Genomic DNA, 16,583 nt, shown 5'->3' on the forward strand with positions numbered 1-16,583 from the left:
GAGTGTCCTGAGGGAGCAAAGACTCAGCAGCATCTAACTGCGGCATCTGAGCAGCTCTGTGCAGAGAGCCCTTGCAGCTTAAACTTCAGTCGCTGCTGATCCTTCCTGGTGCTCAAACAACTAAAAAGTCCAGTGTGGGTACCAGCTTATAATGTATGTCACTGCATGTTAATAGCTTTCAGTTCTTTAATGAGAGGGTGTGATTTTCAGTATGTTTGATTTCCCTCTAAATTTGAGGGAGTCGTGTACACAAAGCTAGAAATTGATACTGTTGCTTTGAACTTTAAATCAGAACCCTAACATGAGCAAAAGTTATGACAACAACCTAACTTAAGTTCTTTTAAATTTTAGGAAATGTCATATGTTTACTGGTTTCAGAGACTTTTTCAAATGTTTTAAACACAATTTTCAGATAACAATAATGAAAGGCTGAGCCCCAAACCAGGGACAGGTGAACCAGTTTTAAGTTTGCACTACAGCACAGAAGGAACAACTACAAGCACAATAAAACTGAACTTTACAGATGAATGGTAAGTTAACGCTTCTGCGGTGGCATTTTTAGCTGCTTTGTAGAATTGTATTAGATATGCTTTTTCTGTGCTTCATTTTATGTTTTGTTTTTGCTATACTGTATTGGTTGTGAAACTATAGTATGTTTTAAATTTCTTGAAGAATTTGTTTATATACAGATTAGGGGTCTGTGGAGAAGGCTCATTCTCAGTGGATAAGAGTCCTTGCTATGCAACCCTGAGGACCCAAATTGGAATCGTATAGCAATGTAAAAAACTGAACATTGCTGCACATACCTGCACTTGCCTGTAATCCTAGCATTGGGAGCCAGAGACTGACAGATCCCTTGAGCTCACTTCCTGATCAGTGAGAGACTGTCTCAAGCCCACAGGTGGAGAGCGATAGAGGAAGACACCCAGCATCTCCATGTGGTGCATGTGCATGTTACACACACACTTACATGTACACAAAGCTAAGAAAAACCCATAATGCCCACCTGCATATCAGTTGTGAAATCAGATCTGAGAATTTACATTTCTAAAAATTTAGCAAATTGTGTTTGTTATCTTGGTATGTTTGTTCTGATAGAAAATACAAGCACTAAGAGCATTTTAGTTTTTATTCTCTCTGTGTGTATGCATATATACATATTTGCATGATTTTTGTTGTGCATTTTAGAATATAGTTTTAATTATACTGAATATGCTCCATTTTGCATTTGTTAACTTTATAGTAAGCAGTATTAACTGTAACTAAACATTATTTCCTTTAGTTCCTTGTACTAATTGTTATTTTACTAGTCCATTCAGTAGGGAGAATCTAGAATACATATTCATTCCTTTTTAATTGGAAAACAAATTTACCATTTTTAACCCATTGAGGAGGAATGTCTTTCTTTTTAAAACTTTTCCTACTTTCAGCATCGTATCTGAGATATATTTTCAGAAATGAACTATGCTTAGATCAAAAGAAGATATTGCCAATTTCTTTCTTTTGTTTCTTTTACTTTTGTTCTCTCTGTAAATCTACATTTCATTTCTTCTTTTTTAATGATGTAGTTGTTTTTACGTGCATTGGTTTGTTATTGTTTTGTTTGGTTTTGACAGATTCCCCTGGAACTGCAGGTATAGGCAGGTGTGAGCTGCCATGTGGGTGCAGCAAATTGAACCTGCATCTGTTGGGAGAGGTGTCAGTGCTCTCCTCTTTTTCCCCCTTGACATTATTTTTATCTAAAAAATTTGTTTCTAAGACAGGGAGTTTAAAAAAGGGGGCGGGAGAGCCAGGCGTGGTGGCTCACACCTTTAATCCCAGCACTTGGGAGGCAGAGGCAGGTGGATCTCTGTGAGTTTGAGGCCATCTGGTCTCCAAAGTGAGTCCAGGACAGCCAAGGCTACACAGAGAAACCCTGTCTCGAAAAACAAAACAAAACAAAAGCAAAAGGACAGGGAATTTTACATTTTAGTTGTTTTACTTTTCATGTAGAGAGGGAACTGTGGAAGTCAGCAGATCTTCCTCAGAGTTCTGCACATGCAAGTTGGGTTTAAGTTCTGGTCCTCTCACCGATTTATTTCTAAAGGTCTTTGTCTTTTCACATTTCTGATAGTGTATGAACAAACATATTTTGCTTTCTGTTCAGTGTATTTATTTTTTGACTCATGATTTTAAAATAATTTTACTTGTTACTTATTATTAGGAAGGCTGGATTTTTATACTCAATGTTATGTAGGTTTTCTTTATTGGCATTTGTTATTCATTCATGTATTAATTTAACTGATTCTTACCATTTAAGAAATCAATTTATGTAAACATTTTATTATATTCCCTATTGTCTAGAGGCCTTTTGATTGAACATTATCCAAATAGTTTTTATTTAACCTTGTTTAATTAGTAATTTATGAATGTATATAATTATATGGTGGTATAGCTATATAAAGCTTTATTTAATAACTATGTCATTTATAGGCATTTATAATTATCATTAATATACTAAATCAAGTTAATACATTAAATTTATATAAATATACCATATACTGTTACAATATACTTTGTGTACAAAAAAAATCACATGTAGTATATTATTTATTAATACATAATTATATGTTGTGTGCTTGATTAATGTGTGATTATATTTTACTTTACTTAGTTCACTGACTTCCATGTGTATTTATGTTTAGATGCATTTTACAGTAAAGTCTGATTAAATAGGATTTTGAATGTTACTGGAAACTTGTGTCCCAAGGACTATTCTAGACATTGGAAATGCATGAATAAAAAAGTAGTTTAAAAAAAAATCTGTGCCCTGCTGGAACTTACATTCTAGGTGGAGGAAGTGGACAGTAATTACAGCAAATGAGTACAGAGTAGAGCATGTTTGAAGCCATAAGTACTATGGAAGAAAATAGAGCTGGTAAGGACAATCAGGAAACCTAATGTAGGTTAGTCATCAATGAGAAGGGAAGAACACTTTAGGCAGAGAGACAGCCCACATAAGGTTTGAGCAGAGCAGTCCTGTATCTTCAGGGGGTTTTAGGAAGCTCAAGTATGTGAAATGGAGCAGAGGAGAGACAAACGAGTAACAGACAAGCTCAGCCAGAAAAGTAAAGAGGGTGCTTAAAAACATAAAAGATATTTTTGGTTCCTGTGTTCAAATATACCATAGAGGTTGTAGAGGTGTAAAGGTAATCATATTATACATACTATGTTTGAAGATTCAGTCAATGGGATTTCTTAATAACCCCAAGTGTTTTACCATAACATTTTAAAGTCATGACATCTGTGGCCCTGTTCCATAATATATAATTTAATGCAAGGTTCTCATATTTATCACTTATGCGCTATCTCTTCTATTCTCATCTTTCTATACAAGACTCCCTTCTTAGGAAGAATGCCTTCAGAACCATTCTAAGAAAAAGTTTTATTCTCTTTTTTTTTTCTTGAATGCTAATTTCACTTCAAATTACCATAAATTATATTGTCATTCATCAGTTTGTCAACGATTACCATTTTTATTTTCAAAATTTTCAATAAATTGTTGAAAATAAACCAAAACATTAAAAACTATGATTCTTTATTTCAGTATTGTGTCTTGCTTTTAAGTGTCCCTAATGGTAGATGAGGCATATTATATTGCACTACAGAGTGGGCACTAACGTACAGCCTGCAGAAGCTCTAAATCCTGGTTTTCTAGTGGAAATAGACACTCTTAAAAGAACCCAATTCTCAGGTTTGTTGTGAAGATTTCATGGGATTTGACAGAGAAAGCACCTTAAACTTAGCATACTTTGTATGATTAAGCCCTGCATAGTTGATAGCTATAACAATACTCTTCTATAAATTGCTATTCTAATAATTTGTCCCGTTTTCTATTGTGGTCTCCATCCTTTCTTGTTGATCTATGCAAGCTATTGTAGAACGAGGCAAGGGTGAAGTCAATTGGTTTCCATTTATTGTCCATGTGTTCCAGGTGTTTGCTGTTCAGTTACTTGCAGGGATTGTGCCTTATAATTTCCACCTTAATCTTCATTTTAGGAAATGGTGTCCTTCTCAGATTAGGGAAAGCTGCTCTCATCTTACTTTTGTGTTTTCCATAGTTTTATACTTGAAACTACCTGCTTAATAGTTCTGGAATTATTTTTCTAGCAAGTGTATTGCTGAGTTACAGCATTAACTTTACACATGCTGTTCCTTTGTCCCAGTACCATTTATTGTTCAGTCTTCTCATTTCATTGTGATTTATAACACCATATTGACTATTCTAATTGCGCCTGGTTGAATAATGTGCCTTTTCCACTAGGCTCTATTCCTATATTACTACCATAATATTTTAATCATCAAAAGTATTGTATTCTAAGCATGTTATTTATGTCTGTATTATATCTTTCCTGTTGATGAAAAATATTGTATCATATTTGCTTTTATCGACCACGATGGCTTTGTATTCTTTTCTTGTTAAAAAGATATTTAGAGTGGCCAGAAAGATAATTCAGTAGTTAAGAACACTTGCTGTTGTTTTTCTAAAGGGCATAGGTTTGGTTCTCAGCACTCATATGGTGGCTCACAACCATCTGTAACTCCATTTCAAAAGGATCAGATGCCTTCTTCTGGTTGTTTGACAGACTAGACACCCATGTAGTACATAGACATACATGCAGGCAGAAATCCCCACATATTAAAAATAAAAAAGGAAAGCCGGGTGTGGTGGCGCAAACCTTTAATCCCAGCACTTGGGAGGCAGAGGCAGGTGGGTCACTGTGAGTTCAAGGCCAGCCTAGTCTACAAAGCAAGTCCAGGACAGCCAAGGCTACACAAAGAAACCTTGTCTCAAACAAACAAACAAACAAAAAACAAAACAAAGAAAAGATAAAAGGAAATTGACTCTTGTAATTGGCTTAAAGGGGATGATTTTACAGAATCTTGGCAAAAAAGTCCTTAGTAATTTCCTTTTTTTACATTTATTTATTTTCTGCATGTGTATATTTGTTTCAGTGTGCCTCTTGGCATACATGTGGAAGCCAGAAGACATCTTGGGGGCTCTGCTCCTACTAGTGGGTTCCTGCTGTCATACACTGGTCTTCAGGATCAGCAGCAAGCAGCTCACCCACAGCCATCTCCTTGGCTCTAAATTTTGTTTTAATTTCAGATTGTCATACATCTTCCTCTTGTACACTTTCTTCTTACACATATGCCATGATTTTTTATGGAATACTTACTAAAAATTATTTATTTGAGTAGGTGTAATATTGTGTGATAGCCCCAAATGCTAATGGGATGCTGGCCATCATGAGGTGGGTATTAAAACTGAAATAGAAAATATAATATCTCTCTACAAAGCTGTAATGTTCAGTAAACACATGTGCATGTGCCAAGATAGGCAGTGTTGTACTGGGGCAGTTAAAAAAGACTGAAGTAATGACCAAGCTTCCATTCAACTTAAATTTCTGTAGGAACTGGGGTTGGAGGTGTGACATATTAGCATGTATGAAGTCCCTGTGATTGATTCCCAACACACATACACACACACACACACACACACAGAGGGGGGAGGAGAGGGGGGGAAAGAGAGAGAAGGAGGAAGAGAGAGACACACAGACAGACAGACAGACAGACTTAAGAGACACAGAAGTGTATAGTCAATAACAGAAGCATCAAATAGTGAATTAAAGTGCCCTCATTTTAAAGTCTTTTTAATATGAAGTGTGCTGATCATCATGATTTCTCTCTTTTTTTAAATGGCCTTTCAAGTATTTACGTTCTGAATTTTCTAATATACTTTTAAGTTGTAAAATATAAAAGTTACATCAAAATTCCTCTCTTAACTTTCGGTCGAATCACTTATCTTGTGATACTAGGAGCATCACAGCCTCAAGTTCCAGAGGAAATGGGAGCCATGGCAAATCCGAGGGTCAGGAGGAACCCTTGGTCCCACAGAGTGCTGTGCAGCCACCCGAAGGTGACAGTGAAACAAGTAAGCTTATTTTGCTTTTTCCTTATAAGAAACCCCAGTGCTAGACACCTACCTCTTTCTCTTACCCCACAATGCTTCATCTTTGTCAGTTCTTTGTAGAGTGAGATCTTGTCTTTCTTTGAAATTTTATTTTGTGGGGGACACCGCTGTGAAGGCAGCTCCCTCCTCCCACCTTTGCTTGGGTTGGTTCTAGGGATCAAACTCAGATCTCTAGGCTCACACTTAGCAAGTACCTTGACCCTCTGAGCCACTTAGCGGCTCATGCTGACATTTTATGATCCAGAATTGAGCCATTTATTTAAAGGAATGTTGGAGTGTTTGTTTATATTTGATTTTCTTTAAAAAAAAAAAACTAGATTTAATAATAATTTTGCTTAATTCTAGGAGCTCCTGAAGAACTATCAGAGAAAGGAACGTTTTCAGAAAACCTCATTCAAAACCAGATAGATATAGGTGAGTTGTCTTGCTATCTTTAAGAACTTGGCTCATATACAAAACTAAACAGCGTGAGTGTGTAAATCTTTCCCGAGGCAAAGGTTTCTTCCACATGATGGCTGGGCCATTTTCCTCTCCATGAAGTCGGATTCATATTAGAACATGTCAGCTCCTAAGTTAAGTAAAATGACAAACTGAACACATGACTGACTTATATCCAACTTTGTTTTCTGACAGCACAATCTGATAACTTCACAACTGAGCCATTGGATTCTAACTCAGGAGAAAGGAATACCCCGAGTCTTGATAGCCCTCGTGGGGTTCCAGAAGAAGGCACTTTGTCAGAAACAGGCAGGGAAATCTCTGAGCAGACTAGCACTGAGAGTGCTGCCAATCATGCTGGCACCAGTCCTGAACCCCCATCCCAAACAGAAGCCATTGCGCCTTCAGCTCATGAAGACACATCAGCCAGGGACTCTGCTCTCCAGGACACAGACGACAGCGATGATGACCCGGTCCTGATCCCTGGGGCAAGATATCGAGCAGGACCTGGAGATAGGTTGGTATATTTTTAATTAGTATAGACTTTAAAAAAGTGTAATTGACAAGAGTTTGAAGTCAAATGAGAGTCTTTCCATTTTTAAAGTTGTTTCCTCTAGAGGTGTCACAATCATATATGCCACGTCAGAGTTTTTAAACTGTGAATGATTTCACACATTCTGAGCAAACTATATGAAGACATGAAGAGAAAGTCTCTTTGCTCAGTGTTTCTGCCACTGAGGCTTGTGCCTCAGTTCACAGATCAAGAGAGGAATACTGAGAATGGGTAACAGGTCACTTAAAAATTAAGGTTACATTTAGTTTTCAGATTGTCCTGTAGAGAGTATGGCTTTTGGGTTTTTGCTTGTTTGTTTATTCAGATGGAGGACTCACTATGTAGCCCTGGCTGTCCTGGAACTTGCTCTGTAGATCATGCTGGCCTCAAACTCAGAGATCCACCTGCCTCTGCCTACCAAGTGCTGGGACTAAAAGCATGTGCCACTAAGCCTGTTTTTATTTTAATGTTACTTTTTTTTCTTTTTCTTTTCCTTTTTTAAATAAATAAATAAATAAATAAATAAATAAATAATTTTTTTTGTCCTGGATAGTTGGAACTTTGTTTTTCTCTGTTTTATAATAATGTAAGGACTCAATTAAGAAACTAAAAACGTATGAGATGGGTAATAAATATTGTAGCAACAATAGAGAGTTGAATTGTTAATGTATGTATGATTTTTCCATTCTTAGATTTTATGTAAACAGAAGGAAACATTTATTTTAGAAGATAAAATACATTTTAATGATCTTTTAAAATGACTAAGCCTGGTGGTACAAGCCTGTAATCCCAGCTACTTGGGAGCTTGCAGCAGAAGGATTCCATATTCAAGATCTGCCTATGCATCTTAGTGAGATTGTCTCAAACTAAGAAGTAAAACTTAAGAGATGGGAATAAAAAAAATAAAATAAATAAAAATAAAAAGAGATGGGACTAGCCCTCACTTGTTAGCAGGGGCTTATGTTCACTCTCTGGTACCTAGGAAGAAAAGTAGTTGCAAACCATACATGTGGGAACCTGTCTGTGTGATTAGTACCGGAAAATCCAGTTCTATCTTTAAAGTCCTAATTCACACAGGAATGAAGTTCTGTTTGGACCATTTCACTTTTTTATGTGTTGAATAGACTGTTGTTTATCAAACATGCAGTTTACATTTCTGACTTAATTAACAAGATTATGTATTATACACACTTACATGTGTAATGAGAAGATTATTATACCACTAAAAATTGCATTCTGTCCAGGCATGGTAGCTCATACTTGTAATCTGAGTACTTGGAAGGCTAAGGCAGGAGGACTGCTGTGAGTTCAAGGCAGCTTTAGTTACATAGCTAACAGTACAGGGTAGCTTGGGCTACAGAATGAATCATGTTCAAAATTCAAAACCAAAACAGTGGCAATGCTTTGTAATTGTGAAAACATCATAACTTGGGTTTGAATCTACCTTCACCACCTACCAGCAGCTTTTCTTATGCATGGTCCTTATTAATTAAAAAATTCAGTTTTTCTTATATATGAAGTGGAGTTATGATTACCTAAAATTGCTGTACAAATTTAAGTTGAGTCAATTAAAAGACCTGTCTCACATTGTAAAGTCTGATACATGTCTTAAACAACCAATGTATTTTCTGTATAAGGGTACTTAATCCTGAAAAGACAATTACAGTAAGACAGGCTCAGCCAGCAGCAGTAATGCATGCTATAATTTTAGCTAATTGGGGGACTGAGGCAGAAAAGTTATGTTTGAGGTCTATCTTAGGCAATTTAGAGAAGCCCTCTCACAAGGTAAAAAGCAAAAAGGAATGCTCTAAGGAATTCACATCGACAAATAGAAGCATTAAAAAGTACAGCTTTCAGCTCAGGGAAACCAGCTTTGCTAACCGTGGAAGCATAGTACCTTCAATCAAGTTTGGGAAATGCTTACTTTGTGAAGATTCTGTTCAAATAACCTTTCCTTATATTTGTACCTAAAGATTAATAAAATACCTTCCACATGTTAATCATCAACCTCCCTTGATTTTTGATTGATTGGTTACTTGGTTGTTTTGTTTTGTTTTGAAATAGAGGGTTACTATTAGTCCTGGCTGGCTCTCTAACTCAGGCTGACCTTGAACTTCTCAGTTCAAGCGCTGAGATTACAAGCATGTTCCACTAACCCCTCAGCATTATTTATATAATTTTTTTAGCAAAGAAAAATTTAATAATGGTTGTGGTGGCTCACTCCTATAATCCGAGCACTCAGGGAGGCAGTGGCTGTCTTCAAAAACCAAAAAGAAGAAAAGAAATTGCTTCTTTCCACAGTGATTAAGGGATCCTTAATAAATTGTTACTACTTAATATATACAGGATAAGTTACCACAAGCATAGCACAATTTGAAAGTCAAATTGATGGTTTCTCATTCTCTTAAGGTTTGATCTGCCATAAAGTTGGTACTTGACAACTTGAGTAACTTAGAAAATGCAGTTGTTGAATTAGATTAGCCAAATATTTAGGATTGGTAATTATGATTAGTCAAATATTATGATTACATCCATATTTTAAACTTTTAAAGACTAGATACAATTTGATAATCTATATAATCCTTATTTTGGCCTGCATATTACTTAGCTTTTACAGGACATAAAATTTAGACTAGTAACAAATAATAGTAAAATTCCTGATTTTCAGGAAACTTAATTTATTGGAGAAGAAAGTATAGAAATCATTCCAAGCAAAGTATCTGAAACTAAATAAAATGCTGCATGTATAAGCACACCCATCCAAGGTAACACCAGGGCCACTGTAGTCCTCCTCTGGCATTATAGATGTTTCCTTCATGATTCGCTGTCTTTCCCCAGGTTTGTTTTTTCTTTTGTTTCATTTTGGTTTTTTTGAACCATTTATTGTTGTTGTTGTTGTTGTCATCTCACTTTGTAGTCCAGGGCATTTGAATTCAAAGTAATTCTCCTGCTTTGAAGCCTCTGAAGTGGTGGTCTCACAGGCGTGAGCTTCCACATCTAGCCGCTCCTAGCTCCTTACCAAAATCTTGTAAGTGACAAAAGCAAAGAACTCTTCAACTGGTTTTCCTGTGGGGTCTCCTTTTCATTAGCAGCACTGCTGTGTAATCAGAGCTCCCTGAGTAATGACTGTGCCTGCTGAGTCTGCCCTCTGCTTTATCCCTGAGGCTGTTGCCAGCTTATTACTCTATAGCAAGATACCACTTGCCATGGCCTCAGGCCTGGTTTGTTGCTTCTAAATTTGAAGGTAGATAATAGAGCGACTTGTATTTTAAAAGGAGCAATTTTTTAAATTTTTACTTCTAAGAACACAAATCATTTACCATCTTATAAGATTAGCAATATTTGGACTACTCTCTGTCTCTGAAGAGGCTAAGGTACGTCCCACACATTGATGAAATGTCCAGCTAATAGAATACATGCTGTAGATGTCACCCTCTTGCCATTTGGCCACTCCAGGCCCAGTCTAGAATTCTAATGTGTTGTCAGTGTGCCCCAGAACGGGTCTTGCTGCAATTAAAAAAGCCCAGAGAGAAATGGTCCTCACAATAAGTATGGTAAAAGTCAAATAGTTAAATGCATAATTAAATTTTTATTTTATTTTAATTTATATGAGAACTATATAGTATATCTCACACTTTTGCCCCAATTTTAATTTTCACTTTTATTGTTTGCTAAATTTACACTTTTAAATGAAACTTTAAAGGTGTCATGTAGTTAAGCTGTTGACCTATATCTAAACACTGAAGCAGGCCTTGCACTGCAGAGTAGTGGTTTCTATAACACAGCTCTTTACAGTCTTTTTGCATTTTTCGAGTTAGGCTCTCTTGAACCCCAAGTTGGCCTTCAACTTGCTATGTATTTGAAGGTGGCTTTTGATTCCTGATCCTCCCACCCATACCTACAGTGTAAGATTACAAACATGGGGCACCAAACTTGACTCTTAACATTCTTAAAGTTTTGTTAAATATAAAGTGGGTTTGCATTCTGGGGCTGAAATTAAGCATCAAAAGGCAATATCTCAGCAAATAAAGGCCATAGCAATCATATGGATATTTTTAAATGTGGAGCACTCTTCTCTACCTAGAGCAAATCTATATAAAACCAACTGGAGCAGTCACAAGTATTCAGACGTTTTCCCCAAAGGGCCAGATAGTAAGTAATTTAGGCTTTGCTGGCCAGGAGGTAAAGTAGAAACTACTACATAAGCACTTAGATAGCTATTTTAAATTTAGCCATTTAAAAATGCGAAAACTGTCCTTAACTTAAAGGTCATTAAAAAAAAAAAAACACGCTGCCAGTTTGCTGATCCCTGCTTTATAGTCACAGAGAGAACATGCTATATCTAGTATAATGTCTTTACTGGCAGAAATCCAAACTTTAAAAAATGGGCCCTTTTTCAAGGATAAAAGCATAAACCATTAAATAGAAAATAAATTGATTTTTTAAAACTACATTGTGTTCGCTAACGGTGGTATTAAAGACAAGTAAAATAAGTCTGTTGATTCCTTCACTATTTCACATGTTGGTTGTGAACATCAGAGTGTGCCATGGAAATGAGAGAGTGCCTCGCCTTTCTTTGTTTGCTTTTTTAGACAATATCTTGTGTATAGCCCTCACTGGTCTGGAGCTCACTGTGTAGCCCTGGCTGGCCTGGAGCTTGCAATGTAGCCCTGGCTAGCTTGGAACTCAGAGATCTGTTGGCTTCTGCCCCCAGGGCATTTGGATTAAAGGCAGTACCATATCTGACAAGCTTTTCTCTTAGGTAATTTTCATGTAAGCTCCTCTCACAATGCCAGCTACATCATGGAATAAAAGGAATGATGACTTTTCTTGCTAAATCAAGAAAACAAAATTACTCTGAAAAAAAATTTAGCAAAGGAGACTTCATAAAGTCCTTAGTGCGCTATATAGCTAAGATGTTATAGTTCTAATGAGCCTTTCCTAAAGGTTTAAAGTATTAATCCTGTATTGCTTCGTGATTTTTAAAGTATATGTCATTTACATAGAAATTTTTGTCCAGCTAGCCTTTCCAGACTCTCTGAAGCTAGAATTCTTTATACTATAAATATGCCACCATCTCATCACTCATTATAACCAGCTCATTCTGTATTGCTAATGATTTCACTTGCTTTATTAAAGAAAAGTGCAGAGGAAATCATCAAAGAGAATAATTAGGGTCTCTAGGGAGCTAAAAACCCTGGTCCTGGGTTTGCTTGTTCCAGTTTTGTGCCTAGGACAAATGAGTCAGCTTCATTGTTTACTTCCCAGAGTGCAGTTCAACCTTGAGCTTCTACAACTGGAGGTCTTCAAAGTAAGTCCTCCGTTCCCCACACTATGGTAGGATTAGGGCTAACATATTTAAAAGGTAAGACAGATTCAGCCTGGCCTTCCTTCTGATATTCAGTGGGTATATGTTTCTTTGATTTCTTCCTGCACGTTCCTTTGGGTGACATTCCTCACTGCATTGACTATCACAAAGGGAAACAGAAGTCCTTTAGACTGAGATGATTGATGACAAAAGTGGCGACTGTGATGCTTTACATATTTGATTCTTTGAAATCTTTGTGAGTGACTTTAGTTATTGTGTTCCCTTCACTAGATTTAATGTCAGAGGAACCACAATAGGTGATAGAATAATGAGGTAATTCAGTATGCTCCTTCATTTCTTCTTTATGATGAATTTGCCAGGTCCTCCCTTCCACGGCTAACCACCTTTCCTATTAACAGTTAATACTTTGTATCTACTGAACTTGTAAGTGCTAAGCATCATAAACAGGTTGCTTTTCACAAACTGTATTTATCTGCATGTTCTGCATGGGAGTAGAATGAAAAGAATTTTTCTGTGTGGAGATGTAACTGCTGCTCACTTGAGTGCGGTGGCAAGTAACTAGTCTAAAATGGGGCACTTCAAATAGTGGTCACTTTCTTTGATAGTTGGTTAAAGAATGCAACTTAGATGTTCTTAAACACTTGATTGGCATAATAATTAGCAGGTTTTGTCATTGATATATACTTTTTGTTCAAGTCTTAACTCTGTGCTAGGTTTTAAGATTCTGATTTTTCAGTGACATTTTCTTACAAGTACCTAAATAATTTAAGAATATTATATACCAAGATAATCTATAACCCTTAAATATATCTCTGACAGTGGTACACGGTTTTTTTTAGTAGAACATTAAAGTGAACCCCATATTTTAGCAGTCATCTATCCAAGTCTACTTACAAAAAAAAAAATTAGCCAAACTAAGAAGTGGCATGTTTTTCAGTATTATCAGTTTCTAAAACAAAATAGTACGTAAAATATATAGTAACAATCAGAATGTAAAAATAGTTTCCTATATGGAATTCAGAAATAGTGAGATAAGCCAAAAATTTACATAGATCTATAGTAATTCCTGCGTAAAGCCTATCCTCAGGACATTGATGTAAGTTTGAATTCATTTTTGCTTTAGAAAAAGATTTATTACTATTATCACATGTATATTTGAGGGCACACCTACTACATTATCAGCATGGCAATCAGAGGACAACTTTGTGGGGTCCATTCTCCTTCCACTTTTATGAGGTTCTAGAGACTAAATCCAGGTCACCAGCTGAGCCCTCATTTTTGTTTTTATGCTTGTGTTTGTAGGCTGTATATTTGAAGTCGATAATTTGCAAATGAGCCTGTTACTGCTATTTATAGTTTAATGACACCAAAATGGAACTTATTTCAGGGCTTTTTGATGTTTTTAACTTACTACTAAACTTTATCCTAAGTACTCAAAACTGTTTTCTGCTTTTAAAATGAAGATTGCACTAAAAAGTAACATGTTGCTTTAAGTGGATCTTAGAAAGGCTAAAACCATATAGACAATGTGAAAAAGAAAGGCTGATGTTGAAACAGAAAATGTCACCATACTTCTCCTTTGAGTGAATGAAGTAAGATTGATTCTTCCTTGGTTAGTTTTTATGTAGAGATTTCTTAGATAAAAATTTAATTAACAGCTTTTATAAATTTCTGCTGAAATAAGTTAGAAAAAATAAAATCACAGATAAAGAAAGTTCTCTCAAAAGACTTATATTTTATAAATATGCTTTGCTGTATTGCAAATGCTACATACCATATTATCTGTTTCTTTGAATAATAAATGGGAGTTGTCCTCTGCTCTTTTTCTACTGCAATCCCACCCTATCTCTTAGTCCCTTTCTCTAGTCTCCATCATCAATCAGATGTACTTTTTTTCTGTTTTGTTTTGTCTTTGTTTTTGTTTTGTTTTAAGAGATGGGATTAGACAGGCTGAAGTGGGCACAGTCCCACAACCTGGTGGTCTCCCATATTCAGCATGTCACCATTTTGATGCTGGGTACCCTGTGAGCATAACTCAGGCAGATATCCTCTTGCTTCTGCCTCCAGAATAGGTGGGACTTGAGGCATGCACTATGGTCGCCTCAGACCTTCTGATTGTTTTATAATCCGCTCCTAAGTTCCACACATAAATCCTCAGGTGATAATTTCAGTGAAAGGTGAATACGATATGGTTATCTTTGTTTTTATTAACACTTTTAAAGTGTCTTTCAGTAGCTGGGAGTTGGCTCAATGGGTGAAGTGCTTGCTCTGCAAGCATGGGGGACCTAAGTTTGGATCCCCAGCATGCACATAAACGTTGGGCACAGTGGCACACATCTGCAACCACCACATGTGGATATGGGGGGGGGGTGGAGCCAGTTGTATCCCAGGGGCTCACCAACTAGCCACTCTAGCTGAAACAGTGCGAGATTTTGTCTGAAAAAATAAGATGTGCATCATTGAAGGAGATCCTCGAGGGGGTAGGCACAAGTGTGGACACAGAGACACTTGCTGTAACCAATGTGTCCTTTTAAATTCTTACGCTAATTGTGTATTGCTGATTTTCAGAAATGCAGCTGACTTATATCCTAATTGCATTTCCAGCCATGTTACTCTTCTAGTATTTCAGTTACTTAGCCTATAGGTTATTTTGATTTTTTAATGTAGAAATTATATACAAATGTAAATTTTCCTTTTTCATTTTTTTCCCTTGCTGTACCAGCTGATAAATAATAGGTACCGTGGCTTTCCCAGCTGTGAGAAGGATGCCTACTGCTGTGCTGGGTGGGTTCTTAGGCCTGTGGTCAGGAGCTTATAAGAGGTTCCGAGCATTCCTTTCTGTCTTGCTTGTTAACCATTTCTGTCATGAATGGGGCTTGGCTTGATCAGACATTTTTCACTCTGCTGAGTTACCATATTTTGGCTTCCCCCCCCTCAATCTATTAAATATTTCTCCCAAATGGAATAATAACTGATATTCATAGTGCTTTAAAAGTTCAGCCTGACAGTGGTGGTACTCTGGGAAACAGAGGCAGGCAGATTCCTGTGAGTTTGAGGCTAGCCTGGTCTACAAAATGAATCCAGGACAGCCAAGATTGCGCGGAGAAACCCTGTCTTGGGGGAAAAAGTCTGGGTCAATAAATTTCACATTTGCTATTTTAGTATTTCAATAAACATGTTGGTCAAATACCTATTGAGTTGCTCTGTAGAGCAGTTTGAGAATGCTTTTTAATTTGCCTGAATAGCTTAGAGTATACAATTTTTATGAAAAGCAAAGTATCTTTAAAGTGTAAATACATAAAAATTCTCACTAACAATTAGCTATTCCCAACCTCTTTCTGTGAATAATTTATTTGTCACTGAACATTTAGATTAATACCTAGTCTGTGTCAGTTGCAGTTCTTAGTGAGGAAATAAGTATTTGTGTTTTACGTTTTTCCACAAGACTTTTTTTTTTTTAAAAGACTGAGTCTCTCTATGTAGCCTTGCCTGTCCTGTAATGTATTAGACCAGCATGGCTTCGAACTCAGATATCTGTCTGCTTCTGCCTTCAAGTGCTGGTATTAAAGGTGTGCACGAGGACCCAACTTCCCCAAGACTTCTTTAAAATTGTCGAGTCAAAGCTTCATACATGTTTTAAATACATATATTATTTAATTTTAAAAAATAGTATGTTCTGGAACTCCAATATGCTGCTTGCAAAAGTATGAATCTGTGCAATAATGTTCCCAAATGGAACTGTTTGCTGAAGCTGAGCCTCTGCACATACTTACAGGGCAGCATTCACTCTTAGGAAATATCCAGCATGAACATGTGCATATGTTCACCAAAAGGTAAACCGTATGGTGATGGAAGCCATCAGAAATTAAACAGCATGTCGACCTGTATGGTTAGTAGTAAATAGATTATATTTATGCAAAGTAATACTCTACAGTGAAGGTGATAAGTGAGCTTCAGTCAACACAGAGCATGGGTAATGTTAGAGTGTCCAGCTAAAGAAGCTGACCGTGTGCGGGGAGGTGAGGCAGTGAGTACAGTGCCCTCCACATGAGCATGAGGAGCTGAGGTTGCTAGAACCCTTGCAAAGGCAGGCACAGTGCCTACAATCCCAGGGCTTTGTCCCTGAGGCTCCCTGGAAGCTCCTGGGCTAGCTAGCTGCCATATGGACCAGTGGACAGTAAAAGAGAACCTGTCAGACAAGGGGGAAGGCAGGGACCAGCACCTATGCTTGTCCTCTGACTGCCGCACGC

General features: G+C 36.9%; 1 protein-coding gene across 3 annotated transcripts in view; it reads left to right on the forward strand.

The window, feature by feature from the left end:
* DCAF6 (DDB1 and CUL4 associated factor 6) overlaps positions 1-16,583 on the forward strand; it is a 100,947-nt gene that overhangs the window by 74,141 nt on the left and 10,223 nt on the right. For all 3 annotated transcript variants that reach the window (XM_084790048.1, XM_084790049.1, XM_084790050.1), the window contains 4 exons: positions 413-530; positions 5,859-5,974; positions 6,359-6,427; positions 6,647-6,968. In XM_084790048.1, coding sequence (XP_084646174.1) covers positions 413-530; positions 5,859-5,974; positions 6,359-6,427; positions 6,647-6,968 — 625 coding nt within the window. The remainder of the gene's footprint in view (positions 1-412; positions 531-5,858; positions 5,975-6,358; positions 6,428-6,646; positions 6,969-16,583) is intronic.

This window comes from Acomys minous (genome assembly GCF_964271855.1).
Source record: "Acomys minous genome assembly, chromosome: 1".
NCBI lineage: Eukaryota > Metazoa > Chordata > Mammalia > Rodentia > Muridae > Acomys > Acomys minous.